This window comes from Triturus cristatus, chromosome 3_2 (assembly GCF_964204655.1).
Source record: "Triturus cristatus chromosome 3_2, aTriCri1.1, whole genome shotgun sequence".
NCBI classification, from domain to species: Eukaryota; Metazoa; Chordata; class Amphibia; order Caudata; family Salamandridae; genus Triturus; species Triturus cristatus.
In genome coordinates, this window is record NC_140584.1 from 763,414,968 (window position 1) to 763,437,726 (window position 22,759).

At 47.0% G+C, this 22,759-nt stretch overlaps 1 protein-coding gene across 1 annotated transcript in view; it reads left to right on the plus strand.

Annotated features, from left to right (window-relative positions):
- Window positions 1–22,759, plus strand: part of PTH2R (parathyroid hormone 2 receptor) — a 1,278,649-nt gene that overhangs the window by 627,730 nt on the left and 628,160 nt on the right. Inside the window, exon 7 of the mRNA XM_085646864.1 lies at window positions 961–1,114. Within this exon, the coding sequence (XP_085502990.1) occupies window positions 961–1,114 (154 nt within the window). The remainder of the gene's footprint in view (window positions 1–960; window positions 1,115–22,759) is intronic.

Below are 22,759 nucleotides of genomic sequence, written 5' to 3' on the forward strand. Positions count from 1 at the left end.
TGGAGATTCCTTGGATACATAACATTTTGCTATTGCCAAATAACGATTTTGAAATAAATTGCTATTTGGTAATCGCAAAATGCATTTTGGATACATGTGGCCCTCAGGAAAGCTTGTCATATTAAAAAAAAAAAGACAGATTGACAGGTACTGGTCATTCAGCTCGCCTTACCTAGCGGCTCACTGCCGTGTGATATTCTCATTAGATCCACAGTCACGTTCTCAACCCATTCTGCATGCTCCCCTCCTCTGACATGCTCCAATCTATTTGTCCATCACAATTTTCCGTGGCACATCGTATAATCTAGTTCCTCCACCACTTCCAAGTCCATCAGCAAAGAAACGTGCAAAGCAGGCCTGGTGTCACTTTCACCAAATCTATTCCGCCTTTACCCTTCCCAGAGATGTGAGTCTGCCATTCTCGGATTGCATCAATTCCAATGACAGAATGCCTTTGCGTGAAAAACAGATATATCCATATATAACACTTCTGACTGATGATTTTCGATTTTTGTGTTCATTCCTGTTTGTTGGCAATTCTACATATGAACAATCTTCTTTTTCTGTTGTGATAACTGAAAAGGAACTTTAGATCCAGACAACATTCATTTAGGATGGGGCTTACATTAAGGGGGGGATCACATTTAACCTTGTATGTGGGATCACATTTAACCTTGTATGTGGGGTAAAATGTAAAATAGCCTAATCGCCCATTACTTTGCAGAAATTCCCAAAGCACATATTCAATATTTAATGCTATAACAAGCAATCTATATTTCAAAATATCTCTAAAAAAATGCAACATTCTCAAAAGGATAGAACACAATAATAATGTTTTTCTCACAAAATGTATTTTAAATGTATTCGGGATCTATGACGCTTCAAACAGAAAGTGTGTTATTGTATGATACGCTGCGGTTTATGAAATGGTTGTAACAACTTGGACTTGTATCTACACAGGTGGGGTGCAAGATATCGGTTGTGATGTTTATTTACTTCTTGGCGACAAATTACTACTGGATTCTGGTGGAAGGGCTGTACCTACACAGTCTGATCTTTGTGGCTTTCTTCTCAGACACTAAATACCTTTGGGGATTCACCCTCATAGGGTGGGGTAAGGTTCTCCATTATTTTCTCCGTATTCATCTTTTAGTATAAGAGTTTGCTAATGTTGGAATTAAGTTTGAGCTTAATTGCTCTTTTTTAAAAATAAATGTGTCTGTTTCATCTATCAACCTTTCTAGTTAGATAAATATCTTGCTTATTGATAATTTCAGTTTTCACATCCACACAGAGTCAGAACAAAACCAGCTAAACTGAATTGGAGTAGTGTAAGTGAAAATTGCTATGAACACTAATAAGGAAACAACAGTAGTCCAATGTAGAGTTGCATTGTAAAATTGTACGTAGCAGCTAGCAGTAGTAAGTACTACTGCAGTGCTTGATTTGTCATAGAATGAGTGCTGGTGCACAAAGTACCTGCGACAGGCAAGGGCCCAAAACATTTTGTGATAGGCAATTTTGATGTCGCCTCAATACGTTAGGTATGTACTTTTCCCTAGCTGGCTGCCGAGCACGTGGCCAAAAACCCAGGTGACCCCCTTTGCAAAACCTGGTCATTTTTAGGTCTCTCCTGGCCCAGTGCATGCGCTGGTCCAGCGAGTCTTTTAGTAAGGGCTTCAAAAAATGCTTCCATGGCCAGCCTACAGCTTGTGTGCATGTGCGCGGGCATGCGCTTATGAGCAGAGGCGCCATATGGCTCACTGCGCTTCATCGCGATCACTTTCGGGGCCGCTTTGCTGTTCTCAGTGAGCTAGTATTTTCACGGCCGCGCGGCCAAGTTATTTTTATGGCTGTGCACCTTCTCCTCGTGTTATCTGTGCCTCTCCTCCTGATATCCCTGGCATGAACGGCATGCCGTTTCTTCTTGTCTTTCTATTCTCCATCCTCTATGGTTCTCTGTATCTCTCCTAACCTGCGATCTTCCCTCTCTCTCACCTTTATCCCACCCCCTGCACTTTCTTCCTGCACACCGTCTTTCATAACATTTTAGTGTCTTTCCGCTGCTTTGTGAACCTTCCCCTCTTCACCACACCCCTCCCTTTTACCTCCTTTTTGCACTTCTTATCTCACTTTTCTTTCATGGCTCTGTTGTGATCCCTTCTTCCGCCCTCATTTTCATCCATCTCTCGTCCCCTTCCTCTTGCTACACACCTCTTTCCTATTCATCCCTGTCTTCCCTTCAACCCCGTCTCACTCCACGCTTCTCTACATCTGTCGTTCTTTCCCCTCCAGCATCAGATTTCCTTGAGCTCCTTTTTTTTTCCACCTGTTCTCCTTTTCGCCGCTTCCCCTTCCACCTTCTCCTCATTTCACCCACTCACTTAGCCCCCCTCTATTTCACCTCCTCGCCCCTCTGATCTCCCCTTCTCTCCTGCTCGTCGGCCTCCCCTTGTCCGCCTCTATATATTCCTGTTCCCCTTCTCCCCCACCTGTTTCCCTGCTGCTGATCCGCTTTCATCTCGCCCTGCACCCTCTTCTCGCGGCCTCTCTGCACACCCGGCCTCTTCCTTCCAGTCACATATGCTCCCTCTGGCCTCTCTTTTTCCTTGTTCCTCGATATCTCTCCAAGGCCTTTCGCTCACCCACTTCCTTCTTACCCCATACCTCATTTACCCACCTGCTCACTGTCTCACTCCCTGTCTGCATCAGTTTCATCCTCAGTCACTTTCTCTCGCGTCTCCCCTTTTTACAAGCGCCATCCCTGTCTCTCTCTCTCTCTCGCTCCCTAATGCCTTCTTTTTCTAATATATTTACATCTCTCTTACTCACCTGGCTCCTCTCTTTACTTCGTTTTGCTACCTTCCCACTCCTTTACACCCTTCTCACCTATATAGCTCCCTGTGCCGCCTTCCTCCTGTCACACCTGTCTCCTGTTTCTCTTCCTCTCTCTGCAACATTCACCCCTCCCCACCTTGAAACCCTCCTGCTCGCCCCTTTTCACCAGAGCCCCCTTTTGAATCTCTCTGCGCCCTCCCTCCTTTCGCACCCACTCTCACCCCCTTCTCACCTTCTGTCCCTTCTATCCCTCCACGCTCTCCCCGCCCTCTCACCTGTATCCCTCGCTGTGCACCCCCCACCCCCTCCTCTCGCTACCAGCAGAAGTTGCTGCCCTCATAAGGGCCCCTCTGACTTTAGCCCTGTGCGGCCGCCCCTCGGAACCCCCGCCAGCTCGGGATCGGCTACTTCCCTAGTGAGACCTGCAGAGAATGAATTTGGGGCCAGTGTTTGCCAAGGACACGTCTCCTTGGTAAACATGCTGGCTGTGATGAGAAGCTTCCAGCCCCAGCCATGTCTGGCCTGCTGCTGTTTAGAGGCCTCGGCAACATCATAATAAATTCTGAGGCCCCAGACACCGCCACGTGCGGGAGGAGACAGCCGCTGATTGCGATACTGCGTGTAAAGAGAGCACTGATGCAGTCACACCTGGATACAGCCACTCAAGGACTGCCAAAGGGACTCTTTTCCTCAGACCCTGCGCTTTGACAGCACCGGTGGTTGTGCTATAAAATCTATGCATAGGTTTTGAAGCTAGCATTTTGTGTTTTTTCATGTCAGCTGACGCATTTGAAATCATTCGTTGGTGGCGGAGACTGGAGCTACTGTGTTTTCTCTTTCCCATAAAACTTCATTTTTAAACTTCGGAACAGGCGCTTGTGACTTGGGGCCCTGCATAGTTGTTTGTATAGGGGTCTGTAAAAACTGCTGACAGGTCTGGTGCTGCTAGATGCTCCTCATGCTCTGCCTTGCACCCTTCTACCCCTCTGCCTTGTGCCCTTCTACCCCTCTGCCTTGCACCCTTCTCCATGTCTGCCTTGCACTCTTCTCCCCCTCTGCCTTGCCCCCTTCTCCCCCTCCGCCTTGCACCCTTCTCCCTCTCTGCCTTGCACCCTTCTCCCCTTCCACCTTGCACCCTTCTCCTCCTTGCACCCTTCTCCCCCTCTGCTTTGCACCATTCTCCCCCTCTGCCCTGCATCCTTCTCCCCCTCCGCCTTGCACCCTTATCCACATCTGCCTTGCACCCTTCTCCACATCTGCCTTGCACCCTTCGCTCCTTCCACCTTGCACCCTTCTCCCCTTCCACTTTGCACCCTTCTTCGCCTTGCACCCTTCTCCCCCTCTGCCTTGGACCCTTCTCCCCCTCCACCTTGCACCATTCTCCCCCTCTGCCTTTCACCTTTCTCCCCTCCACCTTGCACCCTTCTCCGCCTCCAACCTGCACACTTCTCCACATTGCACCCTTCTCCTCCTCTGCCTTGCACCCTTCACCCCTTCCACCTTGCACCCTTCTCCCTTTCCACCTTGCACCCTTCTCCCCTTCTGCCTTGCACCCTTCTCCCCTTCCACCTTCCACCCTTCTCCACCTTGAACCCATCTCCCCCTCTGCCTTGCACCCTTCTCTACCTTGCACCTTTCACCCCCTTTGCCTTGCATCCTTCTCCCCCTCCCCCTTGCACCTTTCTCCCCCTGAAATGAAATGAAATGAAACGTAGATTTATAAAGTGCGAATTGCTGCCCTGAGGCGTCCAAGCGCTACCTGAGAAGTATGGTCGTTTGTCAGAGGCTGGTAGCCGGGGGTTAATTATGAGAATTAAAAAGGAAGGTTTTTAGGTGCTTGCGAAAGGAAAGCAGGTTAGGGTTAGATCTGAGTTGCAGGGGGAGGAGGTTCCATAGCTTGCTGGCGTTGTAGGAGAACATCCTGCCACCAGCTCTAGCTCTCCTGATTCTGGGAACAGTAGCTAAGAAAGCATGGCCGGAGCGAAGGTGTTTTCTAGGGTGGTGCTGTGTAATTAGTTCACGGCTGATTGCCGGTCCATTGTGCCAGAAGGCTTGATGGGGGACACACATAGCCTTAAAGATGATTGTTTGCCGGACCGGCAGCCAGTGCAGGCTCCTCAGCCCAGGTTCAGCTGATAGCCTCCGTGGCAGCTGGAGCAATGTGCGAGCGGCGCAGTTTTGGACAATCTGCAACTTACGAAGTGTGTAGTCGGGGGCGCCGAGATACAGGGAGTTGATAAAATCTAGTCGAGACTGGATCAGGCCTTGAACAGCAACCTGCCTGGCCTCCATAGGTAGGAGTGGGAGCACTTTTCTCAGCATCCTGAGGAGGCCAAAACAGGTCGCGGACAGCCTGATGGCCTGGGTGTCAAAGGTCAAGGCTTTGTCCAGCCATTGTCCTTAGGTGCAGGTGGCGTGCCTAGGCATGGAGGCCAGAGGGAGTCAAAAAGCGTTGGAGCAGCGGGGCCCAGGAGCATCAGCTCAGTTTTATCCCCATTAAGTTTAAGGGAGGATCTCGTCATCCAGCCTTTCACTTCCTCCAAACATTGCCTTAGTCCCATTTGAGCCGATCGACCGGCCTCCTGTGCCAAGGAGACCACCAGCTGATTGTCGTCCGCATAAGAAATGATCTTAATGCCAAATGGACGAACTACCTCAGCCAGTGTTCTCATGTAGATGTTGAATAGCACAGGGCTTAACGAAGAGCCTTGCGGAACCCCACAACTCAGGGGTTTTCTGGAGGAGATTGTGTTTCCTTAAAAAATCCGAAAGGACCTGTTGCTCAGAAAGGATTTGAGCCAGAGTAGTGCCCTGCTTGAGATTCCAACTTCGGACAGGCGACACAGCAGCACGTCGTGGCTAACCGTGTCAAAGTCTGCGCCCAAATCGAGGAGGACCACTGCCACTGATCCGCCTCGATCCAAGATCCTTCTGGTTTCCTCTGTGACCGCTAATAGGGCAGTCTCCGTCCCATGTCTAGGTCGAAAACCCGTTTGGGAATCATCCAGCAACTGGTTGTTCTCCAAAAAGTCCGTCAGATGTGTGTTAATGTGCTTCTCTAGAATTTTGCTCACCCAGGGGAGCAGGGAAATGGGGCGGTAGTTACTAAAGTTGCCCGGATCAAGGTTGGGTTTCTTCAGTAAAGCACGCACCATAGCCTGCTTCCAGGGAAGCGGAACTATGCCGGAAGTGATAGAGGCGTTGAGGAGGATCCTGATAGTGGGGAGGACCACCTGGATTACCGAAATCATTGCCTCTGGGGGGGCTGGGTCACATGGTGACCCTGATTTTACTTGCCGCGCTAGAGATTCCAGGGAGTCCTGATCCAACAAGGTAAAGTGTGCCAAGATAGCCTCGGATTGACGGGGAACCTCCACCGGGCTAGGCCGTGTATGAGTAGTGGGGTGAGATTCTGTGGCCCAAAAAGAAGAGTAGATTTGGAGAACTTTTTTGTGGAAAAATTCTGCCAGGTCGTTGCAGTGAGTTAGCGATTTACATGGGAGCGTAGAAGGTGGTGGTGGTTTGGTTTGTACTATTTGGAAAATTTCTTTGGGTTTTGATTTTGCCCGCAAGATTGTGTCGAAAAGTAAGATGCTTGGGCAACTTTTACCTCATCATTGTAGGCTCTAATCGCCTTTCTGTAAAGGATTTTATCGTCCAGGGAGAAGTCTAAGCGCCACCGTCTTTCTAATTTCCTGCAAAGCCGTTTTTTTTCCCTGAGTTCCTTAGAAAACCAGGGGGCAGTTTTTTGTGGACGCTTCATGGTAATTTTACGGTAGGGTAGTGTGGCCTCTAGGGAGTTCGAGATCCACTCTACATAGTCCTGATTAGCGGCACTGGAATCCGCGTTAGGGGGAGGACGGGAAGTGATAAGACTGTTGGACCAAGACTCCACCGGGAGTCTAGCCCAATTTCTGGCATTCTTTACAGTGGGGGTTGAGTGAGGTGGCTTGCGAATAGACCATGTAAGGGGGACAAGAGAATGGTCAGTCCACGGAAGACAAATAGGTCGTCCGGCTTTAAGCTCAGGACAATTGCTGAACACAGGGTCCAAAAGATGGCTCTTGATATGGGTGGCTGAATCGACCAGCTGCTCCAATTGTAAAGCCGCTAAATCATTCGCTAGCTCAGTGGCGGTATGGTCACAGGCGGCACACTTCTCTACCTTGCACCCTTCTCCCCTCTGCCTTTTATCCTTCTCCCCTCTGCCTTGCACACTTCTTGCCCTCTCCCTTGCACCCTTCTCCCCCTCCGCCTTGTACCCTTCTCCACCTCCGCCTTGTACCCTTCTCTGCCTTGCACCCTTCTCCCCTCTGCCTTGCACCCTTCTCCCCTCCGCCTTGAATCAAAGCATTGGCATAGCCAATGGGTCTCGCTTTTGGGACCTTATAAGTATTTAGTTAAGCAGCACAATATCCTTGGTGCAACAACACCAACTGTTGTATGGCTAAACACTTATAAGGTCCCAAAGGCGAGACCTATTGGCTATGCCAATGCTTGTTTGATAGGCAATTTTGATGTTGCCTCAATACGTTTTGGGCCCTTGCCTGTCGAGGGTACTTGGGCCTCACACACGAGTGAGGCACCATTTTTATCGAGAGACCTGGGGGAACGCTGGGTGGTAGGAAATTTGTGTCAGCGCAGGGATGCCACAACTTTCCCACACAACAATGTGTGGAAAAGGTGATTTTTTAAGCTAAATTTGAGGTTTGCAGGGGATTGTGGGTAAGAAAACTTTGGGGGATCCACGCAAGCCATACCTCCCTGGAATCCCCAGGGTGTCTAATTTTTAAAAATGTATAGGTTTGCTAGGTTTCCCTAGGTTCCGGCAGAGCTAGGGTTCAAAATCTACAGCTAGGCACTTTGCAAAAAAAGGGTCAGTTTTCACTGTGAAAATGTGGTGTGTCCACATTACGTTTTGGACCGTTTCCTGTCACAGGCACTAGGCCTACCCACACAAGTGAGGTGCCATTTTTCTCAAAATAGTTTGGGAAATGCGGGGTGGGTGGAATTTTGTGGATCCACGCAGATTCCAGAACTTTCCACCACAGAAATGTGAGGAGAATGTGTTTTTTTGACACATTTAGAGGTTTGCAAGGGATTCTGGGTAACAGAACCTGGTGAGAGCCAGTCAAGTCACCCAATCCTGGATTCCCCTGGGTGTGTAGTTTTCAATAATGTATAGGTTTGCTAGGTTTGCCAAGGTGCCGGCAGAGCTAGGGTTCAAAATCTACAGCTAGGCACTTTGCAAAAAAAGGGTCAGTCTTCACTGTACAAATGTGGGGTGTCCACGTTGCGTTTTGGGCCATTTCCTGTTGCGGGAACTAGGGCTACCCACACAAGTGAGGTACCATTTTTCTCAGAAGACTTTTGGTAACGCGTGGTGGGTGGAGGTTTAGGGATTCATGCAGATTTCAGAACTTTCCACCACAGAAATGTGAGGAAAATGTTTTTTTTTTACAGATTGTGAGGTTTGAAAAGTATTCTGGGTAAATGAACCTGGTGAGAGCCAGTCAAATCACCCCAGCCTGGATTCCCCTGGGTGTCTAGTGTTAAAAAATGTATAGGTTTGCTAGGTTTCCCTAGGTGCCGGCAGAGCCAGCGTTCAAAATCTACAGCTAGGCACTTTGCAAAAAAAAGGGTCAGTTTTTACTGTGAAAATGTGGTGTGCCCACGTTGCTTTTTGGGCTGTTTCCTGTTTCGGGAACTAGGCCTACCCACACAAGTGAGGTACCATTTTTATCAGGAAACTTAGGGTAACACAGAATTGTAGAGCAACTGTTATTACCTATTGACTTTTGATGCATTTCTGCCTTCCAAATGAAAGACAATGTGTAAAAAAGAAGTCATTTTGAACAAGCATTTGCAATGCAATAGGTCTCGCATTTGGAAGAGTTAGAGCTATTGTCATTGTAAATGATAATGTATTTTATCTATGTATGTGTTTGCCTTTGGAACCTTATAAGTATTTAGATATGCAGCACATTATCCATAACTTCTACACACATCAACAGATGCGGAGGTGCACTGTAGAGGGAGTGTTCCTTCACATACTGGAGCAGACGATGCCTGCTCAGTGTACAAAGATGTCTCTTTAAAGAAGCTGCAATGGCACCAATCCACCGATAGATGTCCCTTCTGAAAGCTCCCTAAAAGGCGTGCTGCAGCAAACAGGGTTGTGTATGTTAAAAAGAGGCTGCAATGGCACCAATCCACCGATAGATGTCCCTTCTGTAAGCTCCCTAAAAGGCGTGCTGCAGCAAACAGGGTTTTGTATGTTAATGTGAAGGTGGTGACACCCGGATGTGGCTCACTGCCACTTCAGCTCTTATGTACCTGAGTGCTTTTGACATGCTGCCTACACCTTAATGAAGAACCAATCAAGTGTATACAAAACATACAGAAGTGGGTCCCTCTTTTGCCCGGACACTGATGTGCCTCCGGGATGCTGAGTGTCTCAAGGCAAACAAATGAGTTCTGACCTGCGACCTGTCTAGTTAGCCTGGTGAGTGCTTTGACTGCAGTGTTATCCTTTTTCTTCAGAAGTGCGGGGGTTTAAGGAGGGAGTTCTATCAATCTTCACGTGTTTTTTCTGTGGATAGAGAAATGCTGGTGCAGTCCCATTAAAAGCATAGCAGCGCCGCAGAGAAGCGATTGGACTCACCCATTAAAAGTAAAACAGCAATATAGAACAGTGCTGCAACTGTCTCATTAAATGCTATGCCAGGAAGCACTAGTACTGGTTAATTAGGAGCACTGGCACATGGTGAGAACTGGTATTGCTATCATGCCCTGCTGAAAGTATTGAGACCTTCTTTACCAAGCGCAGATATCTGTACACCAGTCCAGTGTTGTGGCATATGGCTTCACAGTAGTCCTGCCCATTTCAGGAGAGTACAAAGCGCTCTGCTCCACAAGGCTATACATTAATAAAAAATGCAGATTACACGCTGTGTGAGGTTCCTGGACCAGAAGTGTCTGTGTGTTGCAGGGAGGCGCGGGTCTTATGAAGTCCTAAAGATGGACCACCAAAAGGAACCTAGGGGCTGCGATGCCCATACAGGAGGTGGGGCCATCTCGTGCTGTGCCAGGAGCTGAACAGGTTGACATAAAAATAATGCAAGAGCACAAACACAACCTGAAAAAAAAACCTTCTTACATGCTAAACAATTAGCCAACGTGCTCCGTTTATTATATCAAAGAAACACTCTCTGTGGCGCCAGACATTAACAATAAAAACAAGCACCCAGGCCTGCACAGCACTTTCTGCCTGTTCAGAAAAGTGCATGCTGTGGGCTCGTGTTTGGGCGCTGTACGTATGTATTGTACCTTGATAATTCCACTGTTGGTTGTGTGGGGAACGTTGCGAATGTTGGAATGAGCTGGGATGGGCTACTGGATGGCAGGAGCAGCTCGGCTCTTATCTGAGAAAAGAGGCAGGGCGGGGACGGAGGGGGACGAAGGAGATAAACAGAACAAGTGCGAGCGGACACTCATTACAAATCTCATTTCTGTACAGAGATCCTACGATAATTGTTTTAAAAAGAACCCTGCATTGCTGCACGCAATGCAATTGAAACATGGCTCTTACTTTACTTTGGCCAGAGAGTCATTCCCTTGGTTAGAGTTGATTACCGAACTATATTAGAGGGACTTCGACAAATACCTTTGTTTTCGCCATAAAGGAAGATCTAGCTATTACAGTTTTTTACATTCTATGTAAATCTATGTAGCTTCACTTAAAATAAAGGAGAAAGGTTTGTCGCTGTGCAAAGGCCTGTGGGTATGCAGATTGCTCGGTAATGCTTCCTGCTTGTTTTCCGACAAGCAGCCAGGCCTGTGCAGCGCTTTCTGCCTATTCAGAAAAGTGCATGCTGTGGGCTTATGTTTGGGCACCGTACGTTTGTATTGTACTTTGATAATTCCACTGTTGATTGTGTGGGGAACGTTGCGAATGGTGGGAGAGGTGAGCTGGGTCAGCAAAATGTAACAAACAGCATACGCTGCCTGTCCCTCGCGCTCACCGGCTCCTGCCACAGCCTTGCGCATGCGCCGCTGCCATGTTTATGTCAGGCAGAGATGTGCGACACAAAAAACAAGTGTGATCTGGCGGACGTAATCTGTAGTTGGTGGCCGCTGCTTCCGGACTACATGGAAGTCAGTTTACCATCATCAGCCACTAAAAAGCAAGCTAACAGGAGCCACGCCAACAATCAGCAAATGGCAAGCGGCAGGAGAAACTACCGGCAACTTGCCAACACATACAGAATACTTTACGTCTCGCTGAGACAGCGCATGCAGCGCATGCGCTGCCAAGGCGAGAACTAAAAATTACCTATTAGTATCATGCTAGTAAGGGTACTCACAATTTTGGTAATGTCCAAATATCTCCTGTTTATAAACTCTATATTTTGTTCCAATTTCAGAAATACATAGGTGTTTTTCATACCAATTTTTCCATGTATATATTTTCCCAAATGAATTGCTTTATACCCGGAACAAAGTGAAAAACCATTGCAAGGCGCTGCTCATTTATTGGCTCTGGCTTCATCGGGTTCTTGGTGAACCTACAAGTCCTATATATCCCCACAACCAGAGAGGTCTAACAGATGTAACGGTATATTGTTTTCAAACAGCTGTCACAGATAGAAGAAGTTACAGGTGAAAACGTTGGCACAAATGGCTGTTTTTTTCAACTAATTTTCAATTTTTCCTATATTTAAGTTTTAGTTGAAGAAACCTTGAAACATCTACACAAATGACCCCTTACTGAATTTAGAATTGTGTCTACTTTTTCAAAATGTATAGCTTTCCAGGATCCATTATTGCTTTTATACCCATTTCTACGATTAACTGAAAGGAGGTTGAAACCAAAAAAATAGCAAAAATAGGCTATGTCCCAGAAAAATTCCAAAACTGTGTAAAAAATGTTTGTTATCTGACAAAAGTCTGCTTGTCCCTGAAAGCGGGGTAATGGTGATTTCAGCACCACAACCCCTTTGTTGGTACCATTTGCAGGGAAAAAAACGGACGCTTTCATATGTAGCCTTTTTTTCCCATTAAAAAAAAAACCTTTAGAATCCCCATGATGTTGGATAAAAAGTACGCAAATTTGGCGTGGATACCTTATGTGGTCAAAAAGTTAATCGGGCCTAAGCCCAAACTACCACAAATATCCAAAAAAAGGCTTAGCACGGGAGGGGGAAAAGGCCTAGCAGCAAAGGGATTAATAATTTAAGAGCGGGAAGCGCGCCTTTGTTTTTTATTAACACGGCACCCACTTTTCCTATATGTGTGTTTTAGGGCTGAAAGTGTGCCTTTGTTTTTTATAAACACGGCACCCGCTTTTCCTATATGTGTGTTTTAGGGCTGAAAGCATGCCTTTGTTTTTTATAAATACGGCCCCCCCTTTTCCTGTACATGTGTTTTAGGGCTAAAAGTGTGCCTTTGTGTTTTTTATAAACACGGCACTCGCTTCTCCTATACGTGTGTTTTAGGGCTGAAAGCGTGCCTTTGTTTTTTATAAACACGGCACCCCCTTTTCTTATACATGTGTTTTAGGGCTAAAAACGTGCCTTTTGTTTTTTATAAACACAGCACTCGCTTTACCTATACGTGTGTTTTAGGGCTGTGTGTATGCGGGCTGCATCTGTAGTTATTTCACACTGACCTCCACGCTGAGGTCTGTGATTTCTGCACCAATCTCCATGCACACATCTAAAGTTACCTCACTCTGACCTTAGCGTCCGAGAGGGGGCTGTGCAGCTGGCTAGGACTGAGTATGAGTGGCCTAAGTCCAAATTTACCACACGCTCCAATCTCTACACCACTACAGTGTCTTAAACTGGGCAGGTTTCTCACTTTGACCTCTGCAGAGTAGAGGAGGGATGCCAGCCTGGTGGCCTGCATAACGGATGCCAAAGGCTTCACTATTCCAAAAGTTCAGGTAGGGCATAGGTCTGGCACAGCCACTCCCTGGCTCCACCTCACTCTGGTCAGTGGCTACATAAATTAGTCTGTCTCTTTGTGAGGGCTGTTCAACGGTCTACCTGTGCTCTGGTAGACTCACTTCATTCTTTTAAAGAACTCAAGCTGTTCCGTGTCAGTGAGGTTTCATGTGGCTTCTGTTTGTTTGCCTGCCTCTCTCTACTGGTGTTATGGTCAGACCTTCCGACCAGCTTCTAGTTTCGGAATTGGCTCAACATCCTGTGTTTTTGGGAAAATCACTTAATCGCCCCCATGCCTATAAACAATTAATATAATCTTGTGCAATGTTACTAACAGTCATGTAAAGCACTCAAATACATTTGGGTCGAGTTCATGCTATATAAAAACTGATGAAAAATCCACAAACTGATTAAAACAATGCCTTAACATAAGGAAAGACAACCAGATGCCCATTTCCGGGCTGATTTGCACAGAGTTAAATAAGAAAACCTGGATAAATTGCTGCTTTTCAGCTTAAATTGTGTGATCCTGGACAAATATTTTTTTCTTTATTGACACGTATGAAAGCACTTTCAGATATTTGAGTTCAGAATGCCAGTTGTAAACAAGCATTTGCAATGCAATAGGTCCAGCATTTTAAAAACTTTGACCTATTTGTATTATAAATGACAATGCCTTTTATTATTGCAGGATTTTTTAAACACATAAATAAATAGCATTGTCATTTACTATGCCAATAGGTCAAAATCTCGCAATTGCGAGACCTATTGCATTTTAAATGCTTATTTTTTTTATTGCTAGTGTCGTTCAGGTTTCCTATCTGCCCACGTGGCCAGAAATTTCATGTTTGAATGACCATGTCATGTGAGTGATGACTTTTTCAACTTTACATCTAAATACGCAGCATCAAGAGACAAAAGAGACTGTCTCAAGGCACCACACAACGTCATTCTTAAATGCTCCTCTGAAGAGCTGCGAGCAGTTCATATGCTGGCAAAGGATTCAGGTAGTATGCATCAGCATACCTCCTCACATAAAACGAGACTGCCACAGCAGATACGGCACTAGGCACTGGAGTCGCATCTGAAATCCTCTCCTGCACTGTGCACGAACGGTACTGCACTGCATCACAACCCAAAAAACCCTTTCATTTCGCATCAGCCGAGCGTCGGTACTGAAAACAATGACCCTGCAGGGAAATGTGCCTATAACACCCGAGAAATAAGAGTATCCGGAGACCAAAAAATACCAACCAACTCAACTCTGAATATCTGCCCTGTGGCTCCCCGTGAGAAGATGAACGCAAAGCGGTGGATAAGTTCTGCCCACTGCAATGGAAGAGGTGCGCCTTGCTGCACTGGTGAGGCCGCCCGATTGCTCCAGCGGGCTTTGATTTGCTGGAGTGCGCTGATGCAGTGAGACGTGCAGCTCAGTTAAAGAAAGGAGCTGCATACTTTGTTTTCTTCCGTTTCACCATCCAAGAGTCAAGCACCTGTGGCTGTATCACAATTCTGTTCACATCTTGCTCCACAAATTACATTTGAATCTCCATGCACAACTGTCGCTCCTTGGCGTGTATGTTGAAAGCCCATCACCTTTACTGCCCAGTAGGTGTCACCTTTCTCCGAGATTTATTTGGTACTCTGTCCGCTGGACTGTACCCCACATTGCCTTTCATAAAGCAAGGTTCGTGAGCTGTCCCGTCTGCAAAACTACCTTCACACCAACGTGCTGACCCGTCCAGATCCCTGTGATGGAAATCAGAGCTGCAAGACGCACCCCTGCTCCTGTCGCTTATCGCCTTTCTTCACTGTTCAAGCAATCGGAGCCTTGTGCCACGTCTGTAGATTTTATGTGGCATCATTCCTGCTCAATTAACGCCACTGCTCTGCCGCAGAATACAAATCACAGCCTTCCACAATCTTTGCCCCAAGTGCAAAAAACATATGCTGATCAGATTGTGGGGCTGAATATTTTCACATTAATATTCATCTTTAAGGCATACAACACTGGAAATTACTTGGTGACTTTGGATCTCTGAAAAGATCTGCGGACACCTACAAGGTCATGTGGACCTTTGTGGATGGTTTACAAGCCTGGTGGCTTCTTCACAGGCCTCTGCCTCTGGAGGGAACCGCACACACTTTCCAGAGCTCTTTCAATGCGCTGGAGCACTTTTTCTGAAAGTGCTTATGCCAACAAGGTAGTTGCACTTTCTTTGCAACATCACTGAGCGGTCCGCGGCCATGTTCTTGTATCCCACTCGGTATTTGTTTCTGAGAATTTAACATCCAGAGCATACATTTGTTTCTGAGAATCAATCAGTCAGTGCAGGTTTGCCCACGAGCTTGGAATGCTTCCACCTACGTGCAGAGTAGGAAAATACACATGGGAAGCCCCTCCCAAACCCTCGATAATAGAGGTCTTCTTGTGTACTGTTCTGGGGTTATGGGTGAATGGTCGCTAGGGCAGAGGATTCAAACGACAGTGCCAGCTGCAGATCTTCCATAGGAAACCAACCAGTTCTACACCTCTGTTTGAGGCCTGGCACCTGTACATACAGCTGAATGGGAGCTATGCAAATTTACTTTTGCATAGCTCTTCTGCTCCGCCAAAACCTAAACGGGCCCTTGAAAGTTGACCTGTCTATGTGCATGAAATCCATGCGGATGATTTGGAGAAGAGTAAAATACTAAACATTTATCACAGACTGCTGTACCTTGATATAAAGATGACCCTTCTTTTCCATTGCCCGTCTAAATTCATTCTTTGCGTAGTTTCTGATGATCCATCATCACCTGCTGCTCTATATTTACCAATGTATCTCTCGTGCTTTTCTGACTCCCATCAAAATAAGATGTGTCATTCTCTTAGTATGTTAAATCTTGTGATTTATTTCACTCAGGACAACACTTCTCTCTACAAAGTATCTCTTTTTCTATTTTGATGCAGTAGCTTTGGAGGAAAGGCTGAGCTAATGCTTTGCAGTCGACCTCTCCTTGCTGTGGACTCGTCGTTAAGTGTCATCCTTCACAGAACTATATTTTCTACAGACACTTATCATCTTTTCCTTCTGGAGCCCATGAAATCTTTTCCCAAAACGATGCATGAAGTGCAAGGGCCTGCTTTAGATCTCGGCAGACAGTAACTCCATCACTACAGTGACGGGGACACCGTCCGCTGAGATATAAATATGGCCCTAAGTGGTGTGTAAATATACAGGGATTTGGTACAGGTTTCGTCAGTAATATATATCTTTTTATTTTCACTTTACAAAATGCAGTTTTCCAAATGTATTTCATCTAACCTCTTTAGACTGTTGCCAAAATTGTTGCAATAGTACAAAATATCGCTACGTCGATCTACGCACCTCGCTAGATGCCCATGTTAATTTTTTTTTTATAAATATCCATTCACTGAATGTACCTCCACATTACCTCTTTATTTGTCCTTAATATTTACTTCCTTGCTTTGTCTCACATTCTTCCTTCTCTTTAAATTACTTCTATCCTATTCCCTTTTACACCATCTTTTATGTTAATTTTAGCTGCAAAATCTGCATTTATTTCTTGCTGCTTTCTCTTCTGTTTCTCCATTTATTTGTTAGCCATGCCCCCGGTGTGCAGACTCTTGTGTGCTCATTAGCCACACAATGACTCAAGGTTGTGCTTCGCAGAAAAGCAGCTGAGTGCTGAATACAGTGTTGTTTAAAATGAACCCTGGGCGTAGTGGGCGTAGTGGGGCTATGTGGAGCATTGTGTAGTGTGGCCAAATCTACGCACACTCGCACACTCCGCGTAGCCCCACTACGCGCCGCCCGCCTCCGTCCCGCCCTCATTTTAAAATAACTTAAAGTATTTAAAAGTAAGAAAATGTCTTACCTGAGGTGCAGCTTCCCGGGGCTCCCTCTTCCTCCTTCAGCGGCAACTTCTTCCTCACAAATGCGAATGCGCGGGCGCCCGCGCATGCACATTTCTCGCAAAAGAAGTTCAGCTGTTATTTGACATCTGAGGAGTGGTCCTGTTCAGCGTGCATCCTCCTCGGAGATTTATGTCGAAGAGCTTGCGGGTGCTTTATTTGTAAGAATTTAATAACTTCCTTGGGATCGTTGTAGATTGTACTCTTTCCGTCATCTGTAATTTTCAAGCGAGCTGGGTATATCATTGAAGTTGAAGTTGAAATGATTTATAGAGCGCACTACTACCAAGCGGTTTCCTGGCGCTACAGACAAAGAATTAACCTGAGGCAGAAACAGATAGCAACTAAGAGGGGAAGGCCATGAGGAAAAGATGAGTTTTGAGAGCTCTACGGAAATCCGTATAGATGGGGATTGATCTAATGATAAAAGGGAGGGCGTTCCAAAACAGGGGGGCGAGAATCGTAAATCTCAAGCCGCCGAGTTTTTTCCTGCGGTAGCGAGGGACGCTGAGAAGAAGCTGAGTGGAAGAACGGAGATGTCTGCCCGGGACATAGGCGTTGATCTTAGATCTAATAAAGTCAGGGGCCATACCAGCCAGAGATAGAAAGATCAGGCAGTCCATCTTGAATAAAGACCGTTCCAGGATGGGGAGCCAATGAAGGGTCTTCAGGAGGGGGGTAGAGTGCTGGAATTTAGGAAGCCCATAGATAAGACGGGCAGCCTGGTTCTGAATAAGCAGCAAACGGCGACGTTCGTACGCAGGAATGCCAACATACAAAGCGTTGCCATAATCTACGCAAGATGAAATCATAGCTAGAACAATCAATTTGAGGGCTTCCACTGAGAAGAAACGAGAAATTTTTCGAATAATCCTAAGGGATAGGAAGCAGGATGAAACCACAGAGCTAATCTGAGCGCGCATGGAAAAATCTTTGCAGACTTTGATACCAAGAGTTTTGACAGAATTGGAGGGGAGGGGGACCAAGAGTGATGGGCCAAAAGGTAGGGGTCCAGGGATTAGAAGGTCCACCAGTGAGCACCAGCTCCGTCTTGTCGGGATTGAGTTTGAGTTGGTTTAGGTTCATCCAGTTCTGGATGAAAGACATTGTGGAATTGAGTTTAAGGATGGAATCGGGAGTGGGAGAAAGATTAAAAATGAGCTGGAGGTCAACGGCATAGTTAAACACCGTGATCTCCATATCCTGTAGAGAATTAATCAGAGGGTGTATATAAAGATTAAAGAGAAGAGGAGAAAGGGATGAACCTTGCGGCACCCCACACAAGACAGGGCGAATGGGGGCAGAGAAGCCCTGCAGCCTGACAGCCTGGGTGCAATCCATAAGGAAGGAGGTAAGCCAGGCCAAGGCTGTGCCCTGGATGCCGGCGACCTCGACACGGTGGAGAAGAGTGGAGTGATCAACGGTGTCGAAGGCGGCGGACAGATCTAAAAGGATCAAGGCCTGAGGAGAATTGTTGTCGGCACTCCTCCTAAGCTCATCCACCACGGAGAGAACAACAGACTCCGTAGAGTGAGCCGGGCGGAAGCCAGCCTGGTTGGCAGCAAGGAGATGGTGGTTTTCAATGAAGGTAGAAAGACAGGAGGTAAGATAACTCTCCAAGATCTTACTCAGAAAGGGGAGTAGGGAAATAGGTCGGAAATTTGAAAGAAGAGTAGGGTCAGCACCTACTTTTTTTAAGAGGGGGATGACAGTAGCAGCTTTAAAGAAATCAGGAACGATTCCCTGAGAGATACAAGCATTGAGAAGAGTGAGAGGGGGATCTGGGCAGCAGGAAAAATCTCCCTCAAGATGTAAGTTGGGCAGAGGTCAGAAGGAGAACCTGACTTGATTTTCCGCAACAGAGTGAGAAAAATCTCCTTAGAAATTAACGGGAAGTGATCGAGAATAGAAAGGGTAGGCGGTAAAGGGGACACAGAGAAGGAGGGGGAAGATTGGGGAATGCCATGTTTTCAATTAAATAATCATTGAGGTCATTGCAAAGAGACTGGGAAGGGATAGGCTTAGAGGTAGCTCTATCAGAGGTTGCAAGCTCATGTACAATAATAAAAATCTCTTTGGACTTGTTGGCCGCTAAATGGATTTTACGGGAGAAGTGCTCAGACTTAGCAGGGAGTATAGCTCTCTTGTAGTTCCGTAGAAGAGCCAAATAATGGGTCTACAAAGTCGGGCAATACTTATGTCTCCAGCGATGCTCAGCTTGCCTGAGTGTGAGTTTCTGGACTTTAAGCTCAGCGGTGAACCATCTATTGGCTTCATGACGGCAACAAGTTCTAACACGTTTAAGAGGGGCAACTTGGTCGCAGGTGGTAAGTAGCCAGTGATGGAGAGCGGTCACCTGAGAGTTAGGAGGGGTATCAGTTATATCAGGGGAAGAGGACACCAAAGAGTGGCAGAGAGCAGGAAGGTCTACACGATTCCAATTACGAGCGAAGATATTCTTAGGGAGAGAGAAATTAGTGGTCACACGCATGTCAAGAAAGAAGGAGATCAAAGAGTGATCTGACCATGCGCAGGGGGACACCAGGGGAGTGAGGATAGGCTGGTTGACGGACCAAACTTGGTCCAAGATGGGGCCGTGAGTGTGTGTAGGGGTGGTGATGTAAGATGAAAAATTCATACTGTGAAGGATATTGCTAAAATCTTTGGGCATGGGGTCCTCACGGGGATCACCAGGTCAAAAGTTGAAATCTCCTAATAGGAGAACTGCGGAGTTATTAACGACAAGGGTGGCTAATAGGTCCTGTATGGCCGGGATAAAGTAAGACATTGGTTGGAGGGGCCGGTAAAGGAGCACACAGGTGAGAGGAATCGAAAGGTTGGTAGAGCAGTCGACTGCAGTAATAGGGGGATGGGGAAGAGGTTGAAACTGGAGGTTAGAGCGAACTATCATAGCTACTCCACCACCAATCTTTCCTGCCGGGCGGTCAGCGCGCAATGCGTAGTACGAGGTGGGAAGGGCTGCCAATACGTCGGGCAGGGAATCAGGGGGAAACCAAGTTTCGGTTAAGAATAAAACATCCGGTTTAGCGGTGTCCAGGAAGTCAAAAATTTCCACCTGGTGCTTGACCGCAGAGCGAGTGTTAAGGAGATAGGTAGTGGCTATGGGGGGGGGGGTGGGGGAGGGTTGCACGGAGTTGAGATGGAGAATGCGAATGTGTAGGAGACAGGGTAGGTATTGAGGGTCTCAACATAGGAGTCTGCACGATGGAATGGTTTGGCAAGAAAATCCCAAGGCGATTAAGATGAGCCACCAAATGGGAACTGATAGGCCGGTCAGCGTGGAGGGCAAACAATTGGGCAGACGAATATGTGAGACGATTGGCATAGAGGGGAGCCCCGAGTCCCGGCCTGTCGCGGACGGGCGCAGACGCGCTTGCCTTTTGCATAAGAAATATTGTTCTCTCTCAATTTCTTTTTCACATCAAGGAACTACTTGCGGGCCTCCTGCACTTACGATGTGAAATCTGGGTTGATGAATATAGTCATTTCTTCATGGTTTAATGTTCCTAGTTCCCGGGCTTTGCGAAGCGTCGCATCTCAATCTCTATAGTTCAGTATTTTGGCTATTATGGGGCATGGCCGTGCTCCAGGTGCTGGTGGCGCTGCGAGAGATCTGTGCGCTCTTTCAACAATGAATACATCGGAAAAATTTTCTCTGCCAAGGAGAGCGATTAATAATGTCTCGATGCATCGTTCCATGTTTCCTGTCCGCGTCGACTCCGCCAACCCCATAATACGTAGGTTACATCGACGTGACCTGGCTTCCAAATCTTCAGTTTTAACCATCAGGGACTGCAGGGCCTTATCCGCTTTTGTTTGTTTCAATTCAAGTTGATGTTGCGTGTCTTCTGCCTCCGATATTCGACGTTCTGCCAAGTCTATACGCTCTATATGTTTATCCAATCTCTCTGACATGCCATCAACGTTAAAGAGTCTATTTTCCCGTCAATGTTGGACAGTGTTGATTGTATCATTGAAAACATTGAATGGAAATCTACTGTCGTGTCACATCCTGGTGTGCCTGTGTTCACTTGGCTTTGATCAGTGGCCTTGGCGCCCGTCTCCACCGCCTTATGCTGCTGTTCAAAATGTAGTTTAGGTTGATTTTTATCCGGTTTCCCCATCTTATATACAATTTATGGGTATCTTGATAGATTCCAGAAGTGCCCTGCAAGTGCTGCCCGATGGTGCCTTGGATGATTGCCTGCTAACGCTGCAGTTGTGCGAAACTAGATAGTCCTCAATGTGACCTGGAGCGCAGTGTGCGGTTTTGGCTGTCTTACTGGTGCTCTGAGGAGGGCTTAGACATAAAGTGTGATTCCTGGGGTATAGGTTTGTCTATATAGATAGAGCGGTTTGATCCCGGACACCTCTCTGAGTGGGCACAGGGCACTGCATTCCGTCTCCAGGTTAGGCTGGTAATCTGGATGGCAGGGTCCGGCAGATAAACACTGCAGTGAAAAAGCTGGTGCTCAGGCCCAAGAGTAGTGCAGTTCTGTTACAAGCCCATGTGTAGTGAGGGAAGCCGGCATCAGGGAGTCGTGGCTACCAACCACCCGAGGATAGCTCTGCAGGGTGGATTGCCCGTGAGGCTGTATGTTGCAGAGGTAGAGAAAAAATTGAGGTGCTAATCACTGATCCCTCGCTTCGAGATAGCAGTGATGCATTTTATTACAGGTCTCAGCACATATACGGATCGCCGTGCATATTTAATAGAGGTGTGATATCGCAGGGTCGCCTGTGGGTTTCTTGTGCCTGCATGATCTTGCAACTGTGGGCTGTCCGTGCCTCCCGCCACACCTCCAAACCCCGGCTCTGTACCTGAGGAGGGTTGAGATGGTATTGGGGTGTCGAGTGCTGCCGGCACTGCTACAGGCACCCCCACAGTCCGGATGTGACGCTGCTACAGCAACGGCAGAAGTCCATGCCCCCAGGGCGGCTGCAGCTTGAGTTTGCCCGCCGCCGCCGCGCACGACTATGATCTCGGCCTCCATGCTCGCTTCTGGCCGTCGGGATCCGCGTGCAGTTCAGCAGTAGGTGAGGAGATAGCTGAGACCTCCAATTACCTATGGCACACATCACTCGCCGGGCGTTATGGCGCTGATTCCACCTTCAGGCATACACCACACAGGTTGCGCCCCGGACTTGCGTACTGATTACGTAGGGGTGTTCGCATCCATGAGCTTCTGGCCGCCACTCGGTGAAACTAGCTGTGCTGTTTTGTGGTATTCCGGGCAAGTACATATCACAGAGAGATACCCGATTCTGTAGCTTGTGACCTCCGCCTTGCAGTCGCTCGGTTTTTATGCACAATTTGCAGGATATTAACATAGGATATATGAAGGATCGTGGCTTGAATGGGAGAGCTGGCCTACGGCGCGGCCATTACCTAGTGTCTCTAGCTCCGCCCCCCAAGGTTAGGTATAATTATAATCGTCAATGACAGACCCATGTTAGTTCCTAGTATATAATAAGGCAAGGGGGATTCAAACTATCTATAAGTCCCTAGTAAATAATGGGGCAGGGAGGTATAGAGGCCCAGTAGAGTTCCTGCACTAAAATGTGCACTACTATATTGTTTGTTGTCATTTTGAAAGCCAGCTCTGCCTGATTTTGAACCCCAGGTGAGGGAAAACTACCAATTACATTTTTCCCCATTGTTGTGAATGGCTTCATAGGCTAACATTGAGATATTTTAGTCAAGTATAAATCTTGATAGAAGTCATGCAAATTATACTTCAAGTTACCAAAATAATAGTTAAGATAAATCCAATAACTTGCCACTGTTAGATTTATAATAGCTATGACAGAAACTAAGTTATTGAACTTTCTTTTCTGTGAGCCAAAATCCAGCCTTTAACCTACAGAGAGACAATAGGTTTCCATTGGGCAGAGAAGTAAAAGGTGCAGAGCAAATGGCAGGAAGGGGTGAGGGGTAGCCAAGTTGGTCTTCAAAGGGAGAATGACACTTTAGGACAGCACAGGCTGACACCAGCATCCTGCCACCCAGGGTTCCCTCCTATTAGATTAGGGA